Here is an 18270-nt window from a genome sequence, read left to right on the forward strand (position 1 = left end):
ATGTGGCCGGGTCACTTGGTGTCCCTCTCAGAATGTGCAAAAAAGGCCTGTTCATTTCTTGGGACCGATTTTTTTCTTGATTTCTCTCCCTTGCACCCTTGTACCTTGTACCTTGTACTCTGACACACCTGAGCCCACTGCTACCTGATTGAGGGTCTTCCTCTCTTTTATTGACCCTCCACCTTCCCAAGCATGAGGTCCTTTGCCAATGAATAGCCTCTCTTAGCAACATGCCCAGGTTCTCAGTGATCTCAACTCAATGGATTTAGGAAACCACTCATCACGGACCCTCCATTAGCTTTCCAAGACTATCAGTCACAGGGAATGAGATTGCCCATCTTTCTCCCTTAAACCAGGTACTAAAAGCTTAAGGGGTCATATCCAAGGACTTGACGACCCCAGTACCAGGATTTGACTGTGAGGAGGAGAGATCCAGAGGGGTTCCCATTCTAGCCATTATCCCAAATGGAGGTGGGAAGACTGAGAGACACTTGATTGCTAGTATGTAACAACAGAACATTCGTGAAGCTGATACAATCCACAGGCTCGAAAATGGTGTCCCCACTGAAGAGTTTATCAAGGGGTTTTAATGATTAATTAAAATGTTGTTTTACATACAAAAGCAATACACAAAACCGCTTATGTATTTCTGATCTCAGGTATGTAAGGGATACTGTCATTGCCACATGCCTGGTATGGTTAGAAGACATAAACCTGGGTTGGTATTTAACCAAATGTTGGTAGAGATTTTCTTTCTCAGAACCAGAGATTTTTCTCTATGTGTTTTGCAAGGAAATGAACACGTGTTGCTTTGGAGAGGGGAAAGTTAAAGCGGAATGCTAACTGTCAGTGGTATTCTTCAGCCCGGGACTTCTCCCTCTTGGCAAGTCGTCACCCAGAGAGAATGGACGAATCCCGAAGCCCGAGGAAGCAGCCGGCCTGGCTGTGAGCTGCGGAGGTGGAGTCCCAGGGTTGAGCCTGTCATACCGGGCCCCGGGGCCAGACCTGAGGCAGACGACCCAGCCTCAGCCCCGCGCGTCACCGGGCCACCGCCCAGTCCCGCTAGGCGACCAGGTGCAAAATGCCGTGTCATTGGGAGAGCCGGTGGCCGCAGCATTGAATTACAACCCGGGGAGCCAGCAGGGCGGCTGTGGAAGCTCGTCCTCCGAGCGCCCGCCGGCCCAGGGGGAGCACAGCCAGGGCGGCTCCAGACGTGTCCTGACCCCCGTTAAGCTCAGCGGCTGGGACCCACGAGCGGGTGAACCTCGCTCGGCCGCCGTCTCCTGTGCTGGGACCCCGCAGCCGCGCCGGCCCACCCGCCCATCCTCGGCCGAGTCTGCGCCCAGGGCGCACGGCGGGCGCCGCCTTGCTCGAGTCATGTTGAGGGTCTTCATCCTCTACGCCGACAATGTCCACACCCCGGACTCAGACATCAGCGATGCCTACTGCTCCGCCGTGTTCGCAGGTAGGAGGGCCCGCTGGCCTCGCTGCCCGCGCCGGGAGTGGGTGGATGGATGTTTCGGGAGAAAACTCTCGTCCTGGTTGGACCCGTGCTGTGGGTGATAGTGGCAAAGGCCCACGGTAGGAAGCGGAGGCTCAGGGGCGCGCAGCTGGGCTTGGAGCCGGGGTGGCCACATCTTTTTTCTCCCCTCCTCTGCCCTCTCCAGAGGTCCTGCCGAGAAGTGGCCGCAAAGCCCAGCACCTCCGGGCTCCCCTTCCCTCCTGCGGGAAGGCCAGGGCCCAGGCTATTTATAACCGGCTCTTCTGGGCCTGGCGCGGTACCCCACTCCGCTCTCCATCACAGGCTGGGGGTGGCGGGCGGGGGAGACTTGCTGTGGACACTGGATGAGAAAGATTTAACAGCTGAGCCCTGCGCTGTCACTAGCACCCACCTCGACAGACACCCCTTCCTCCCTGAGGCTGGCGCCTTCGGGGCTGGGGGCGTTGGGTTGGGGGTTTATGTGTGGTATCTTGCACCCCCTTGCTCGCCTCAGATTGGCTCCTCCCACAGGAAGTGTCCACCGGGCCCTGCCTGGACGTTTCCTCCAGCAGATAAGGGATGGACTTGTCTGCTTCGTTCGGGTCCCCTCAGGGCTAACCTCAGACACAGCTTGGGGTTTGGCCTTGTTCTGTGGGATAAGGCTTCAGGCATCAAGAGTTTGAGATCCTGTCTACCCACCCAGCGAGGGTCCCCGCTCTGCTTGGGTCACTTTGCCTTCTCATGTCTCAGCGCTCTGACCTCTAATCTACTCCCTAGTCCAGGACTTATGTGGAGTGACTCACAGACCATACGTGACAGAGCGGAACTGCTCCCGAGAGGGTCCTAGGTTGTAATTGTCCCTGAAGCAGCTGCTGAGAAATGTGCCCCTGATGCAGAAATGGCCTGGTCCCTGGCTATCCAGCATCCGCGCACCCCACAGTGCACTGCTGGGGTACATGTTCTTATACATGTGTTCCCCCTGACACACCGTGGAGTGCAGGTGTATCTGGGGCGCTCCAAGCTGGGGACTCCCCACATCCCAGGCAGATGTGCACACACCAGGTCCACACACTCCGGCTGTGAAATCTGGGGATCCCTGTGTCTTGAACTGACAGTTTGCACTTAGGAGAAACCAGGGCTGGGAACAGGCCTGCAACGCCGTGCACTGAAGGAGGCTGGGAAGGCATTACGGCATCACTGTCCCCAACATATTGTTTTGGCCTGTCCTAGCCTAATTTCTCATCCTTGCTTCTGGAAATGAGCTTGATCAAGGTGTTGGTGGTGAGGGGCAGGAAGACAGGGCGCATTGGTGGACTCTCCATTCCTCACCCTCATGTTGTTGGATCTGGGCAGGCCCAGCCAGGGGGTCACCCACATGATCCGGGAGCAGGGCCAAGATCTTCTCACTGCACAACTCCAGGGGCACCATTCATTCTGCAAATGTTTCCCGGGCTGAGAGGATGCAGGGCGGGTGGACATCCTGTGCTGTGAGCTGCTCTCTCCAATTCCAGATTCCTCTCAGCTCCCTTGGCTCAGCCAGGAGCTTCGTGAAGCGCCCTCTGCCCTCCAGGCTGGGCAGTGCGCCTCACAGACCCCTGCCTGTCTCAGAAGTCCAGATTCCCTGACCTCCACTTAGCCGGAGGCTGCCAGCCCCCAGGTCCTCCTCCTCCTCCATGCCCTCTCATTAGCCTCCCATCTAGTGAGTCCCTCCCACACCACCAGGCTTCCTATCCAAAGGAGAAGAGAGAAAGTGAAGATGAATGAGAAGCACTTTCCAGCCGCAGAAATGCTCTGCACAGAGGGGCCTTCTCTCCTGTCATTATTTCAGCCAGCCTATGGCTGGGCCTCCTCCAACATCCACTCTACATTTCCGGCTCTGTGCCCCTTGCCCCATCCCCCACGCCCAGCCTCTGTTGCCTGTCTAACCCCTCATATCCTCCAGTTGAGACTCAGAGCTTGCCATGGAGGAAGGAAGCACATTGTCTATGCTGACCTGTGCCCCACCAGCCTGGGGAGGGGGACTGTCCTCAGGCCCTTCTCACTGCCCCCTCCAGCCCCCTCTGACAGTGACAGTCATGGGTTGCTGTTTCTCCCCTCCCCCGGGCCCTGGTCACATTCCACTTCCCACATTAGCCGGAGCTCCCAACCCATGCCCAAATTTGGCTGCATTTGGGCCTGCTCACCCTCCCCGACTAGGCCTGGGCCAGGTTGTGAAGTTGGGAATGATTACATAGAGGAAGGACTCTGGTGTCTGGGACTCCCTACCCCTCCAGGGAGCCTCCCGCTAGCCTCTTGTCTCCCCCAGAACCTTTATATTTCTCCTAAAGCTCCTCTTTTCTCTTTTATCTACATGGTTGTAACATCCCATGATGATACTGTGTAACTGCTCTGGATGTGCACTTCAGGTGAGCAAAAGGGCAGAGATCTATGCCCCTATATAGATGAGGAAATGGTCCAGAGACTGCAGGGCCTGGCCCAGGTAACACAGCGGTCAAACAGCTCTGCCCCCATCTCAGTGCCCTCTCTAGCACTCAGCACCCAAGGCTGATGAATATAAATGCTTTGGGAGGCATACCACATACTGCCCACACCCTGGGCGCCCTGGGCTTGGGCCATTCTGGGGGCGGGCTGGGCCTTGGGTTTCCCAGCAGGAGAAAAGTCAAAGTGGTGGGGAGTATAAGGTCATACAGAGTTCAAGACAGATGATCAAAAGAAGACCCTGATTGTGTGTTTATCATTAGGAGAGGAAAGGGACTTTTATCAAGCACAAACAAGGTACTCTGCTCCAAACTGTTTCTTGGAAATGCCACAGCAAGGCTACAGGAGATTTAACTGGTATCACACTTGGCATGCGTCAAGTCCTGTTCTAAGTAGGACTCATTTCATATGGACTATGTCATGTTCCAGTTATAATATGACCAGATGTAAGGCCACTGCCATCAAGTGAATCCTGATTCACAGTCATGCACCACGGGTTCCCTGCACTGTCAGACCTCCTGGGAGGAGACAGCCTGCTTTCACTCCTGCGGTGTGGCTGGTGGATTTGAATCCAATTGCCAACCTTTTGGTTACAGCCTGATTTGTAATGTATTAAGCCACTCTTGTTCTTTGGAGTCAAGTATGACTTATAGCGACCCTGTGAACCACGGATCTGAAACCTGCGCTGCCCTGCGTCACCGTCACCGTCTCTGACACACTTTAGTCCGTTGCTGCAGTCACTGTGCCAATACATCTCATTGAAGGACTTTCTTTCACTGACCTGCCACGTTTCCTAGTATGATGTCCCTTTCTTCCTAACAACTTGCACAAACCATGGGAGATGAAACTTCACCATCCTTGCCTTGAAGGAGCACCCTGGCTGTATTTCTCCAAGATAGATCTGTTTGTCCTTTTGGTAGTCTGTGGGATATTCAGTACTAGGGTTCCTTTTACACACACACACACACACACACACACACACACACACACATTTAATCCTCCTCCAACTCTCCAACTCATTTCCATCAAGTCAGAACTGACTCATAGCTGACTGTCCAGCAGATTTTCAGAGGCAGAATAATCACACAGGAGGAGAATGTTCATCCTTTTCGCACAGAGCAGCTGGATGGATTTGAACCATGTATCTTTCAGATTGCAGCACAGATTCTTACCACTAGGCCGGCCACCAGGGCTCCCTCATCCTTTTGTTCTTGTTTACTGAACACGTCCTCAGCTGACCTTCCAGCAGGTTTTCAGTGAGCTGAGAGAGAAGGTTTGCTTGCTTCTTGGACAAACCAAAGTCCCCAAATACATGAGGACATGTGAGCCAGAGGGGCGGAGCCTGCCCAACTCCAGTGTGAAAAGAAGCCTCCCCTTCCCGCTCGAGGCTCTCTCTCGCCATCTGTCAGGAAGGTAGGACCCCACAAACACGTAACAGGGAGGTCTGTCTCCCACGGTCTCAAACTCACCTGCCTACAGGTGTCTGGCCGGCGATGTAACTAGGAAGAGTGGGCTGCTGGGAAAAGTGTAGGTGTACACTGGGTGAGCGCTGGTCACCACGGTGAGCTCAGAAGGCTCCTGTGGTTGGCAGGTGCCAAGAGACCAGTGGTGGGCAGAGAACTGGGGTCTCATCTTACAGCTTCCCTGATTATTCATGACAGGCTGTGAATCCAGATTTATATGGAAAAGGTAACATTAAATTAAGGGGTAAGTTTTTCTAAAACACCTTTCCCAGGATGATGTCTTTTCCCAAGGACTGGCCCTTCTTGACAACATGCCCAAAATATGTGAGATGATGTCTCACCATCCTTGCCTCTGAGGAGCACCCTGGTTGCATTTCTTCAAAGACCTGTTTGTTCTTTGGAGAGTGCGTGGAATTCAGTGCTCTTCTCCAACACCACAGCTCAAAGGCATCAATTCTTATGTCTTCCTTATTCATTGGACAGCTCTCAGATGCATAGGAAACAATTGAATAAACCATGACTTGGAGCAAGTGCACTTTAGTCTTTAACCTGACATCTTATAAACATAACAGTTGATTGAGGTGTAGGCAAACTGGTAAGGTTTTGACCTACTACCCGCTAAGGCTTCTAGACCTTCCTGTCCTGTTGCTCTATGTTCCTACCGGTGTCAATGACAATCTGATTCGAAGTGGCTCACTACCTCAGTCTGTGTTCCAGCCAGTGGGAAAGGGATGCTTTCCCTGGGAGGACACACCAGGCAGCATGAGTCCCATTGGCCATCACTTGGTCTCATCTAGCCGTGAGGGAGGCTGGGAAATGTAGTCTTAAGCTTGGATGGCCATGTGGCCAGACAAATCTTTTATTTATGTGGAAGAAGACAACAAATATGGGAGTGAATTGGTCCCAGTAAGAGGACTCAGGAGAGAACAGGGTTCAGATCTGTTTTTCACAGGGTCACTATGAGTCGCGCTAGACTTGACAGCACCTAACAACAACAATATGTGGTCTCTAAGGGAACGGTCAGATCCTGGTTTAGGGCAGAGTTCTAGACATTGAAGAGGAGCCAGAGCAGGAAAGCTGGGGCTTGGGTGGGACGAGGCCTCAGGAAGTACGCAGGATTCAGGCCACCAGCTGTTCCCTTCTCTCGTCTACAGATCAGGTGCGTGCATCCACTGTTCCTTGGATACAAGTCAAATGTTTGTGAAAGTCCATAGGAATGTTCCTCACAAACAGATAAAATCCCCTGCGAATTTCCTGTGCTGGATCTGATGGCCTGGTTCTATACACAGAGAGGAAGGGTGTGGAAGGAGGAAGGCGCAAAGTGTTAATCATTATGACACTTATAAAACCTCCCAAATCCCTTTAATACCCAGAATTTCCCCAAGGGGGCAGTACTGTCTACTTCTAGAGCCCTTTCAGGCTCATAATTGGGTGTTTGGGCATTTGAGAGCTAAGTGCCATGTCCACATGCCCCCAGTCCCAAAACTGTTGTTGTTAGGAACCTTCTAGCTGACTACAACTCATAGCAAGTCATGGAACACCGGATCGGAACTCCCGTGTCTGATAGCCTGAGCTCATCTGTACAGCCGCTGTGTCGATCCATCCTGTTGGGGGTCTTCCTTTCTTTCTCTGGCCCTCCACCTTTCCCATCATGAAGTCATGCCCAAAGTATGTGAGACTAAGTTTCTTGCCTCGATGGAGCACCATCCTTGCACTTCCTCCAAGACAGACTTGGTTTTTTTTTCTTTAGCCAGCTTGTGGGATAGTCAGCACTCTTCTCCAACACTGCAGTTAACTGGCACTGATTCTTCTTCAGCCACCCTGATTCATCAGCCAACTTTCAGATGCACAGGGTCAGGTGCACCTTAGTCTTTAAACTGACATCATTGCTCTTTAGGTCTTTGACAAGGCCATTGAAGGCATATTTGCCCAAGGCAACACATCTTTTGGTTTCTTAACTGCTAGTCCCATGGGTGTGGATTGTGGACCCAAGTAAAAGGAAATTGTTGACAATTTCCAATCTTTTCGCCATCTGTCATGATGTTACCTATTGCTTTAGTGGTGAGGAGTTTTGTGTCCTTAATGGACACACTTGGGTGGAGAGAATTGGATTAGCCAGTAAGTGAAGTATGTATGGATTATTCACTAGTCTGTAGTGAACAATTTCACATTACACACCCCCCCATGACATTACAGATTCTTCTTCTGCATATGAGAGCCTCTGTCTCTATCACCACTCCTCAGTTCCTTTCTAGACTCGAAGCTTCTTTTCAAGCTCATAATGCCTGTCAGGATGGAGTACTCAGTAAGCAAGGGAAGCATGAGCTCGCTTGTGCTTATTTACAGAGAGCAACTCATTGCAGATTAGAAGGGACATACCTCTCATTGATGAAGTCCTTTGCATTATGAAGATGACACAACATTGCTTGCCGAAACTGAGGAGGACCTGCCACATTTGCTGCAGAGGGTCAAGGACTGCAGTCTTCAGTATGGTTTGAAGCTGAACATCTAAACAAAGATTCTCTCCACTGGGACAATTGGCAATGTCATGATAGCTGAAGAGATTGAGATTGTTAACAATTTCAGATAGCTCAGTTCCACAATCAATACTTTCAGCACAAGTAATCAAGAAATCAAAAGATGAATTGCATTAGGAAAATCTGTCAGAGACCTCTCCAGAGTGTTAACGAGCAAGGATGTCAGTCTAGAGACTAAGGTGCACCTAGTCCAAGCTATAGACTTCATAATTAATTGCTGTGTATCAGAGAGCAGGACAATAACTAAGGATGACAGAAGAAGAATCATTGCCTTTGAGTTGTGGTGCTAGAGAAGAGTATTGACTATACCATGGACTGCCAAGGGAACAAATCAGTCTGTCCTAGAGTGGGTGAAACCAAGTTTCTCCTTAGAGGCTAGGATTTTGAAGTTCCATCTCCCATACTTTGCCCTGGAGGGACCAGTCCCTGGAGAAGGAGTTCATGCTTAGAAGGGTGGAGGAACAGCAAAGGGTAGAGTAAGACCCTGGATGAGATGGATTGACACAGTGACTAGGGTAATGAGGGTAGGTGTGTCAGAGACAGTGGGATTAGCTCAGGATAGAGCAGGGTTTAGAGTTACTGAAAATAGAGTCACTATGAATCACAGATGACTTGATGGCATATAACAGCAACAAAAACATCAACCGCTCATTGACTCCACAGTGCAGCTAGGGAGACAGACATCACATAAATAGTGACCCAGATTGTTTTGAATTATCATTGTGATGTTTGTGGCTATTGGTCAGAAAGCCCTGAAGTAAACTGGGTGGTTAGGGACAACTTCCCTGTGCAGTTGGTTCCTACTTATAGCAACTTTATACACACCAGAACTAAACACTGGCCCAGTCCTGCCCTGTCCTCTTGGTTGTTGCTGTTCTGAGCTCACTGATGGACCCACTGTGTGGATGCATCTCTCAGGGCCTCTATTTTGCTGACTCTCTACTTTTCTAGGGACTGGCCCCTTGTGATAACACATCCAAATGAAGTGAGTTAAAGTCTCACCATCTCCACTTTCATGGTGCATTCTGGCTTCACTGTCCACATCAGATTTGTTAATCTTTCTGGAAGGCTTTGAGTTCTCTGTTGTCTGCCAACCCTGTAATTAAAAGGTCATTATTCATTGCCCAGCCTTTTCACATGCCTCCGAGGCAAATAAAAATTTCGTGTGTTGAGTCACTTGCACATTGGCCCTCAAAGTGACATCTCTGTTCTTTAAGTTTAGGAGGGTTTTTTAAAAAATTATTATATTATTTTTACTTGTACCGTCAAATCAGATCTAACTGGTACAGGAGGAGATTGCCCCCTCCTTCTCCAGCAGAGCATCTGGTGGATTTGAACTGCATACCTCTGGGATTGCAGTATAGCGTCTTGCCACTAGGCCACTAGAGCTCCCTAGGAGGGGTTTTTTTTTTTAGCAGATTGGCCCAGTGCTACTAAATTCCTGACTGCAGCTTTTGTGAGTGTTACCTGTGGGTCCAAGCAAAAGGAAATCCTTGATGACAAATCTTTTCTCCATTTGTCCTGCTGCCTTTTCTTGGTCCAACAGTGAAGACTTTTGTTTTCTTCCTGCTGAGGTGTCAATCCACACAGAAAGCCATAGGCTTCCATCTTCATCAGTGAGTGCTTCAAGGCCTCTTAGCTTTTTCAGTGAGCAAGGTTGTGTTATCTGCATAGGGTTGGGTGCTAGTGAGTCTTCCTAAAATCCTAAATTCTTGTTCACCACCACCTCAGTTTGACTATTTGCTCAGCATACAGTTTGAATAGGTACAATATGAGAATACAGCCCTGAAACACACCTTTCTTGACTTAAACCACAAAGTGTTCCCTTGTTCTGCCTTGACAACTGCCTCATGGTCAATGATACAGATTCCACGTGAACTCAATGAAGAGTTCGGGAATTCTCACTCTTCAAAACGTGGGCGGTAATTTGTGATGACCCCCACAGGTGAGTGGTGTTGAGTGGTGTAGCAAACACCAGTAACCAGCTTTCTGGTATTAGCAGCTTTTAGCCAAGGCTACAGACATCATCCATGAAAGGTATTGATTAGCCCTGAGGAAATGATTTATCAAAATAAAATAAGGAGAGGGGAGTGGAGACATTTAGGCTCAATGTAGACGTTGAGTGATGTCGGTTATGGATGGAGGTTAGGAAGAGGTTCGGGGGTACTGGGAGTTAAGCACTGCTCTCACTGAAATGCCATCGGTTCAAACCATCTTGTGTCCAGGAGAAAGCTGAGGCCCTTAGCTCTTAGAAAGGCTTCTCTTCACCTCAGAAGACCTGTGGGGCAGGTCTAACGAGTCTACAGGGTCGCTGTGAGTCAGAACCGAGGGGACATGGCCTTGCGTGTTGTTTCGTTGTTGTCAGTGGAAGGACCCTGCGGGGCTCAGATAGTTCGCAGCTGATGTGTTAACCTAAAGCTGGCAACTACGGCAGACAAGACCTGGTGACTCCGCAATACAGCTTGCCTCCAGGAAAACTCCTGAGGGTCCCTTCTGCTCTGCAGGATTACGTGCCTGGCGGGGTGGATGGAGGTTAGAGGGGACCCGGCAAGTTTTCCCCTCTGGAGACGAGGAGGCTGAAGAGTGCTCAGGAAAGGGAGTGCCCTAGAACAACGAGACCCCAGGCCGCCCTGCAGCGGGCTGAGAGGCGGGCTAGCGGACTTGGCGGGAGTGGGGAAGGAAATGCCTTGCGGGGTACTGCGCACTGAGGCGTTAGGATGTGGAGGAGCGAAAGTCAGGGTCCTCAGAAAGTTCTTAAGCTGAAAAGAAGCCAGCCACGCTCAAGGCGCACGCTCTGCAGACGGGGAACTACAGGGTGCTCAGGGAGGGGAGTCGGCTCGGGCACCGAGGACCGCAGGCTGAGGGGCGCGTTCGCGCGGGCTCTCCTCGCGGCGCGGGGAAGGGCGCACGGCTCCAGATTAGGTTCCCGCCCGCGCGCGCTCGCCGCGCTCCAGGCTCCCCGGCCCCGCCCCGCCGACTCCTCACAGCTCAGCCGCCTCACTGAGTGGGCTCCGCGGGGCGAGGCCGACCTTTCCGGGGTGGCACCGCCCCCCGCCCCGGCCGCCGGCGCCCCCTGACCCCGCTCCCGCCCCCACGGCGCCCAGGGCGGGGCTGGAGGCGGGAGGGGGCCGAGCGAGTGTCGGGTGACCTCCGGCCGCTGGTGCTTTCCCTGTGGGGAGGCTCGAGGGAGGCGACAGCCGCTGTCTGGCCGTGTCCCCCGCGCCCCCGCTCCCGCCCCGCCGCGCCTGGGAGCCCCGGGGCCGCGCAGCCATGCTGTCCTGCTTGCTCGTGGGGGCCAGCAACCTCCCCAGCGCGAAGAAGGACCGGCGCAGCGACCCGGTGGCCAGCCTGACTTTCCGAGGTAGGACCGCGGCCGGGGCCACCGTGGTTCCCCTGTCAGGCCCCTCAGCCCTGCCTCTGGTGAGGGGCCCTAGCGCTGGCACGGAGCTCACAGGTGCCAGAGGGCTTGTGGACGTGGGACGCGCCATGACAGCCGAGTTAATGCTTTCCTGAGACCGCTAGCTTGAAAGGAATAACGGGGTCGGTGGTGAGGGTGAGGGTGGCGGAAAGATTGATCCAGAAGGGAGGGCGCTCTGAAAAACGGCGCGTGGCCCGAGTGCTTGCAAAGTTGGGTTCCCGTCGTTCATTCATTCACGTGTCTCCCACGGCAGGTGGGGCCACGGCGGTCTTCTCTCAGCCAGGAGGAAAGGGCCCCCTCGGACCTCTCTGGCTTGGACGTAAGGAATTTTGAGGGGCTTCAGGAATGCTTTTCCAAATTCAAGGCGTTTAAAGGGACTTGTGATGTTACACTGTTGTTGTTGTGTCCCGTGGACTTGGCGCCCACCCAGAGCTGAGCCTCCTGCGGGTTTTCAAGGCCGTAAATCAGGCGCGGGAAGAGATTGCCCGCCTTCTCCTGGCTCAGCTGCTGGATTCGAACAGCTTGCCTTTGGGTTGGCCGCGGAATTCCTTCCTGCTCAGTCAGCAGAGCTCCGTGATATTTAGACTGTAAGGCCGATGCCGCCTGGATTCAGGAACCGATCTGAAGTGGGGGCTTGAGAGGGGCTTGGGGGGGAGGAAGCTGGCGATATCCTGCTGAAAATGAGTCAGTGAACCGTAAAGATCTCAACAATCTCATCAGCCAGGCTGCTGCTTCCCACTGCTCATGGGGTCCCCCTGAGTCAGACCTGACCACGGGTGCCACGGATAACAGAAATCACAACCTCCAGGTTCCCCCCTCTCCCCGGGCCTCGCCCGCCCTCTGTGGCTGAGATTCCCACTGGAGGAAGTTTCTCAGGAGGGGAAAGGGAAGAGGAAGGATTTGTCAAAATTGAGGGAAGGACAATGGCCTGAGTTAGGAGACTCTGCAGAGCAAGATAAACAAGGCGAGGAGAGAGGAGCTTGCCTCTGGGGGTGGGCTTGGGGGCTCTGTGACTTTGAGGAGGTCCCAAAAGGTGGCCAAATGCAAAGGGAAAAGCGGTGCAGTTCTGGTGAGTTTTGAAAGTCAATAATGAGGAGGGCAAGTGAGATATTTAATCTATGCTCTCCATCAGCTCCCAGATTCCCCAAAATGATAATAAAAGCTGAAAGATAACAGTTTAGCAAAGTGAGACCTATATGTGAATTTTGTTCTTTTTCACAGGACAATTTATATTTTAATCCCCTTTTTGAAAAATTATATAAAGACATTGCACTGGGGAAAGTGGAAAGTCAGAGAAAAAGAGGAAGGCCCTCAACGAGACAGATCGACACAGTGACTGTACAGTGGGTCCAAGTGTGACAGAGATGGTGAGATCGGCACACGACAGCTCAGGGTTTAGATCTGTTGTTCACAGGCTCAGTGTTAGTTATTGATAGCCACCTACATGCGACACAATATCTGTCATTCTAAGTGTATAATCCTGGCACTATTTACATTCACAGTGTTGTGCAGACTTCACAACCACCTATTTAAAAAAAAATGTTTCCTCACCTTTTGCATTGGGCAAATCTGCTGTCAAGGGTCTATATAAAGTACTGAAGAGCAGGGATGCCAATTTAAAGATTAAGGTGGGGGTGACTAAGTCATGATATTTAAATTGCTTCACATGCTTGTGAGAGTTGGACAATCAAGGAAGAAGACCGGAAGAATTATGGGATGTCTTTGAATTGGGGGTGAAGAGTACTGACTACCCCTTGGACAGTCAAAAGTAAAAATCAGTCTGTTTTAGAAGAAAAGTGCAGCCAGGGTGTTCCTTAAAGGCAAGGATAGTGAAACTGTGCCTCACATACTCTGGGAATGTTGTCAGGAGCGGGCCAGTCCTTGGGAAAAGACAGTATACTGAGAGGCTCAAAGAAGGTGAGGCAGACCTTCAGGGAGGTGGATTGCCACAGTGATTGGCACAGTGGGTTTACTCATGGCGGATGGTGAGGATGACTCAGGATCGATCAAGATTGTGACCTCTTGTTCATAGGGTTGCCGAGTCCGCGTCAACTTGGTGGCACCTGATAACAGCAACATTCTCGCTCCTACTCACAGCCCGGCCCCAGCTCCTGTGACCTCCAGTCTACTTTCTACCTCTATGGATTTGCCTATTCTAGATACTTCATAAGACTGGGAGCATGCAAGATTTATCCTTTTATGACCATATTAATTTCCTTTAACAGAACAGTGCTTTCCAGGTTCACCCATGTTGCAGTATGTGTCAGAGTTTTACTTCTTTTTAGGAATGATTGCTTTTTATTCTTCTTTGGAAAAGTGTGAGTCAAAGCACGTTGCCATGTCTGTTGATTGGTGATGTGTTTGGGTACTGAGTTTGTTGTTGTTGTTGGGTGCCGTCAACTCATAGCGACCCTGTCTGCCCGAACCTTGCACTATCCTGTGGATTCTCCACCATCTCTGATATACTTGAGCCCATTGTTAGAAGCATCCTGTCAATCCACCTTGTTGAGGGTCTTCCTTGTTGTATGTACTGTCGAGTTCAGTCCAACTCATAGCCACACTATGAACATCGATCTGAACCCAGTCCTATTCTGTGCCATCCTCCTCATGCCTGTCTGCTTGAGCCCGTTGCTGCCGTGAGGGTCAGCACAGCTTTTTGAAGGTCTTTTCTCTCTCTTTTACTGACCTTCCACCTTTCCTAGCATGATTTCCTTTTCTGAGGAATAGCCCCTTCTAACAACATGCCCAGAATAAGAAAGATGAAGCTTCACCATCCTTGCCTCTAAGGAGCACTCTGGCTGCACTCTCTCCAAGACATACCTGTTGGTTCTTTTGGCAGGGCATGGAATACTCAGTGCTCTTCTCCAACCCCGTAGCTCAAAGGCACCAATTCTTCTGCCATCCTTATTTACTTTCCAGCTCTCAGACACATAACAACTGATTGAAAAGACTATGGCCCGAATCAGGCACACCTTAGTCTTCCAGCTAACACCATTGTTCCTCAGTGTTTTGGAGAGATCCCTGACAGGGAACTTCCTAGGCAAATGTAAATGCTCCCTAGCTTTCCTGTAACCATCAGGCACTGCCTGAGTCATTCCTGTACAAGAGTTGTGGTCCTTCTGCTGGGGGCGGAATGTGAGCAGGTGGGAAATGCTCTGAGAACCCCAAGACACTTGCAGTGCCCATCATCAGCAGGGGTGCAGCTGCTCAGTGCCCATCAGCAGGGGTGCAGCTGCTGAATCTCTCGAGCACGTTCACAGCCCTCTTTCTGGGGCTCCCTAACAGTCTTGTGCTAGGGAAGTAGGGACATCTCCATTATGTCATAAGGACATGGAACCCTGGGAAAGTGAAAAGCCGTGTCCAGGCAGTGGCTGTGGCACGGAACTGCCATAACTTGGAGTGGGCAGTGCTGAGCCAGCCAGGTGACCAAATCCATTAAGGCTCCTTAGCTGCAGCCCTGGTCCTGGTGCTTGGGGCATGGGCAGCCTCTGATGACCTCAGACCTCTGCATCAACCCTCCATAGTGTATTTTCCCCCCCTGTTTGATGAACGGGCTCCTTACAGCCCCACAGAAACATCTTAGAATACAGCATCTCCAGTGACACCAAGTCTGTCTGCCTTTATAAGCTCAGCTGGGGTGCCCCCTCCTGACGGATGCACCCAGGAGTCCCCCGGATGTTTGCCTTTGTTATCATGGCGGCACAATCTCTATAGCTTGCCGTGCTGACACTCAGCTTGTGCACAGGTCACAGCTCCCAGGACTCCTGGATTCACCTGCCCTGTTCACCTTCGTGTCCCAGTGTCCAGCACAAGCAGATGCCCTGTGGCGTTTGTATCTTTTCAGCCTGGTCTTTCAGGGTGTCTAGCTGTTTCTGGGAGCCTCATGTGGCCAGAAACCTCACACTGCACTGCGTCTGAAGCACACACCGGGAAGGGGTGTGCACTTAAAACCCAGCTTCCAGACTTGCCATTTATACAAGCTGTGGTCCAGCAGGTCTAGAAGTGAACCCAGGATTGTGTGTTTAACAAATACCTACTGTGAGGAATTCTTTAAAAAGCAATTAGAAAAATATTCTTAGGTATTAGCAAAATTTGACATTTAATGAGTGTTGAAATGAAAGTGTGCCCTCCCTAAAGGATATCAGCGTGGATTTTGGTCCAAGGATCTGCTTAGGGAGGGAGGCCATTAGGAGCGAGCACAGAGCACCCAGGCTGGGGATGGTCGACCCTAGCTGCCCATCACTTTACCCCCCATCCTTCAGGGAGCTTTGGGAAGGGCTGCCAATCATCTCCCTGCCTTCCTCTCTTGAGGCTGGCAAAACTGATGGCTTAATGGTAAGGAGTCATGCTGCCAACCCAAAGGCAGGCAGTTTGAATCCACCAAGTACTCCATGGGAGAAAGATGGACATCTTTTCTCTTAGGATTTAAAGCCTCTGAAAACATGCTGAAAGTTAACTATGCTGTTTCCTACTTGATGGCAGTGAGGGGAGTTTGAAACCTCTGGTGTTGGGTCCAGGCATTTTGAAGTTGTAGTTATTTGAATCAACTCTAACTCATGATGACCCATCTGTGCAGAGTAGAATCATATTTAATAGCATTTTCAAGCACATGACCTTTTAGAAGCACATTGCTAGGCTTATCTGCTGAGTTGTCTCTATGTTGATTTGAACTCTCAACCTTTGGGCTAGTAGTAGAGCGCTTAGCCATTTATTGTTGTTAGGGGGAGGTATGAACATAAAAACCCCGGGAAAACAGAACTGAACCTTGCCGTGTCCTTCATCACCCTCACTCTCTCCATTCTGCTCAAGTCCATTGTCACAGTTAGTGTGTCAGTCCATCTCATTGAAGGTCTTGCTGTCTTTCACTGATCCTCCACCATTCCCATTGTTACGTTAAACACTTGTACCCCCCGGAATTCCTCTTTTGATGGGAAATGTTGGGTGGCCAGCGGTCACAGCGATCCTGAAGAGCAGATCTAAACCTGCCGTAGCCTGTGTAAGACAGGTTACCCCCTGCCTGATCCCACACCGTTCTTATAGGGGTCTTTGTCTCTTCCACTGACCCTTTTCCCAAGGACTGGCCCTTTCTGACAGCGCACCCATAGTATGTGAGATGCGATCTCACCACCCTTGTTCCTAGGAGTCTCTGGGTGTCTGGGGTACCTCTCTATCTCAGCCCTCTCCTGTCTCCAATGGGCTGTGGCCAGAGCTGGCCGCTCTTTGCTTGCAGTTGTTTATTGGGCATTCCAGGCTGGGATGTAATTTCAGGACCTCTTCTCAAAATAGACTATGAGTTCTGGACGGCTGGTCTCTGAGCACATATTTCTGACTCTCCCAGCTAAGGGCCTCAGCGTGGAGGCTTCTCATGAATCCTGGCCATTCCTTCCTTCTTGTATCACAGAACATAGACCGGGTAGATATCTTTTACTGATGATCCTCGTAAATAAATGAGCAGTTCATTTCCTACAGTATTTAAAGGAGTTCTGGTTAACAAGGAACCTTCAACAAGATGTATTGACATAATGGCTTTAACAGTGGATTCGAGTAGATCAGAGGTGGTGAGGGGGGCCCAAGAAAGGACCGGCTTCAGATCAGTTGTTTCTTAGGGGGGCTATGAGTCCTGCTTGACCTGACAGCAGCCAATAACGACCGCTGGTTAGTATGGTATGTTGCATGGATGGCAGTTCAGATCCACCAGCAGCTCTGAAGACAAAAGATAGGTGGGCTCCTCCCGTGACCAGGTACAGCCACGGGGACCCAGTCAGGGCTCCTGTGAGTCGGAAATGACCCAGTGACAATGTCCAGTTCTCTTCTGTGCTGCTGGTTGTCTGGGTCTGTTGATTCACCGTTTATGTTTTTCTTCTTCATTGAACAAGTATGTATTGAGTACCTGCCATGTGCCAGCGAACCTGGTGGCACCGTGATTTGAACATTGGGTTGCTCAGGGAAGGGCCAGTGGTGTGACCTCACTAGCTGTGTTGTGGGAGGAAGATGTGACCGTCTATGTCCATAAGGGTTTGTTGCCTTGGAAACCCAGGGGCCAGGACTACACTTTCCAGCATTGTTGCTTTGGGTGGGATTTGCTGGGTCGTAGTGGTTGATCCTAGGTGTCTCCTGCTGTTGTAAGTGTTGGGGACGTAGCCATGAGCAGAACAAGTTCCGTGTTGCCTTGGAGGTCAGATGTCTTATTTCCTGAAAGGCTGCATCTCTTGTGTCCTCTGTTTGATTTTTTTAGGCCCAGCCACCAAACTCTGGGAGGTCTCTGTCCTACTGACCCCTCGCCTCACTCATTCCGTCAGTCCACTTCAGCTCACATCTCTCCCCTGCTCTCTCCTTCTCTCCTGGGTCTCCTGGAGGGTAAGGGCAGGAGTCTGGGGGTTGCTATGGAGCCTCTGAAAATGAAAAGGCAGCCAGCTTTGCCTCTAGGAGCAGAGAGTGCCTCATCTGACACGTACTGTTACCAGTGAGTCAGAAATGACTCGTAGCTGACTCTCAAGTGGGTTTTCAGAGGCTGTATACTATCTGGGAAGACATTGTCCTGCTCTCTCACCGTGGATTTGAACTAGTTGTCTTTGAGATGGTAGTATAACTTCTTACCCACTAGGCCACCAGAGATCCCTTCGTCTGAAGATTGGAAATACTCTTGAGGGGTGGAAGCAAAGTAGGTGTCAGATTCAGCAACACTGGGCTCTCAAAAACTGACTTTTTGCACACATGAAAAGTGACTTTAAAATAGAAAAAAAAACACCACCCCACACGTTTTTTAAGTGTACTATATAGAACTCATAGAACTATATAAAACTCTGAGAAGAATGGGAATCCCAGAACATTTAATTGTGCTAATACGAAACCTATACTTGGACCAAGAGGCAGTAGTCAGAACAGAGCAGGGTA

At 50.9% G+C, this 18270-nt stretch overlaps 1 protein-coding gene across 14 annotated transcripts in view; it reads left to right on the forward strand.

The window, feature by feature from the left end:
- Positions 1 to 1377: 1377 nt before the first annotated feature.
- Positions 1378 to 18270, forward strand: part of DYSF (dysferlin) — a 238455-nt gene continuing 221562 nt past the window's right edge. For 7 of the 14 annotated variants that reach the window (XM_006880872.1, XM_006880868.1, XM_006880876.1 and 4 more), the window contains exon 1: positions 1378 to 1465. In XM_006880872.1, the coding sequence (XP_006880934.1) occupies positions 1378 to 1465 (88 nt within the window). Of the gene's footprint in view, positions 1466 to 11228; positions 11320 to 18270 lie in introns of those variants that run through there. The other 7 variants (XM_006880871.1, XM_006880867.1, XM_006880875.1 and 4 more) reach the window with 1 other exon arrangement.

The sequence above is a fragment of the Elephantulus edwardii genome, unplaced genomic scaffold (assembly GCF_000299155.1).
Source record: "Elephantulus edwardii isolate Elephantulus edwardi_28Jun2011 unplaced genomic scaffold, EleEdw1.0 scaffold00011, whole genome shotgun sequence".
Classification (NCBI taxonomy): Eukaryota; Metazoa; Chordata; class Mammalia; order Macroscelidea; family Macroscelididae; genus Elephantulus; species Elephantulus edwardii.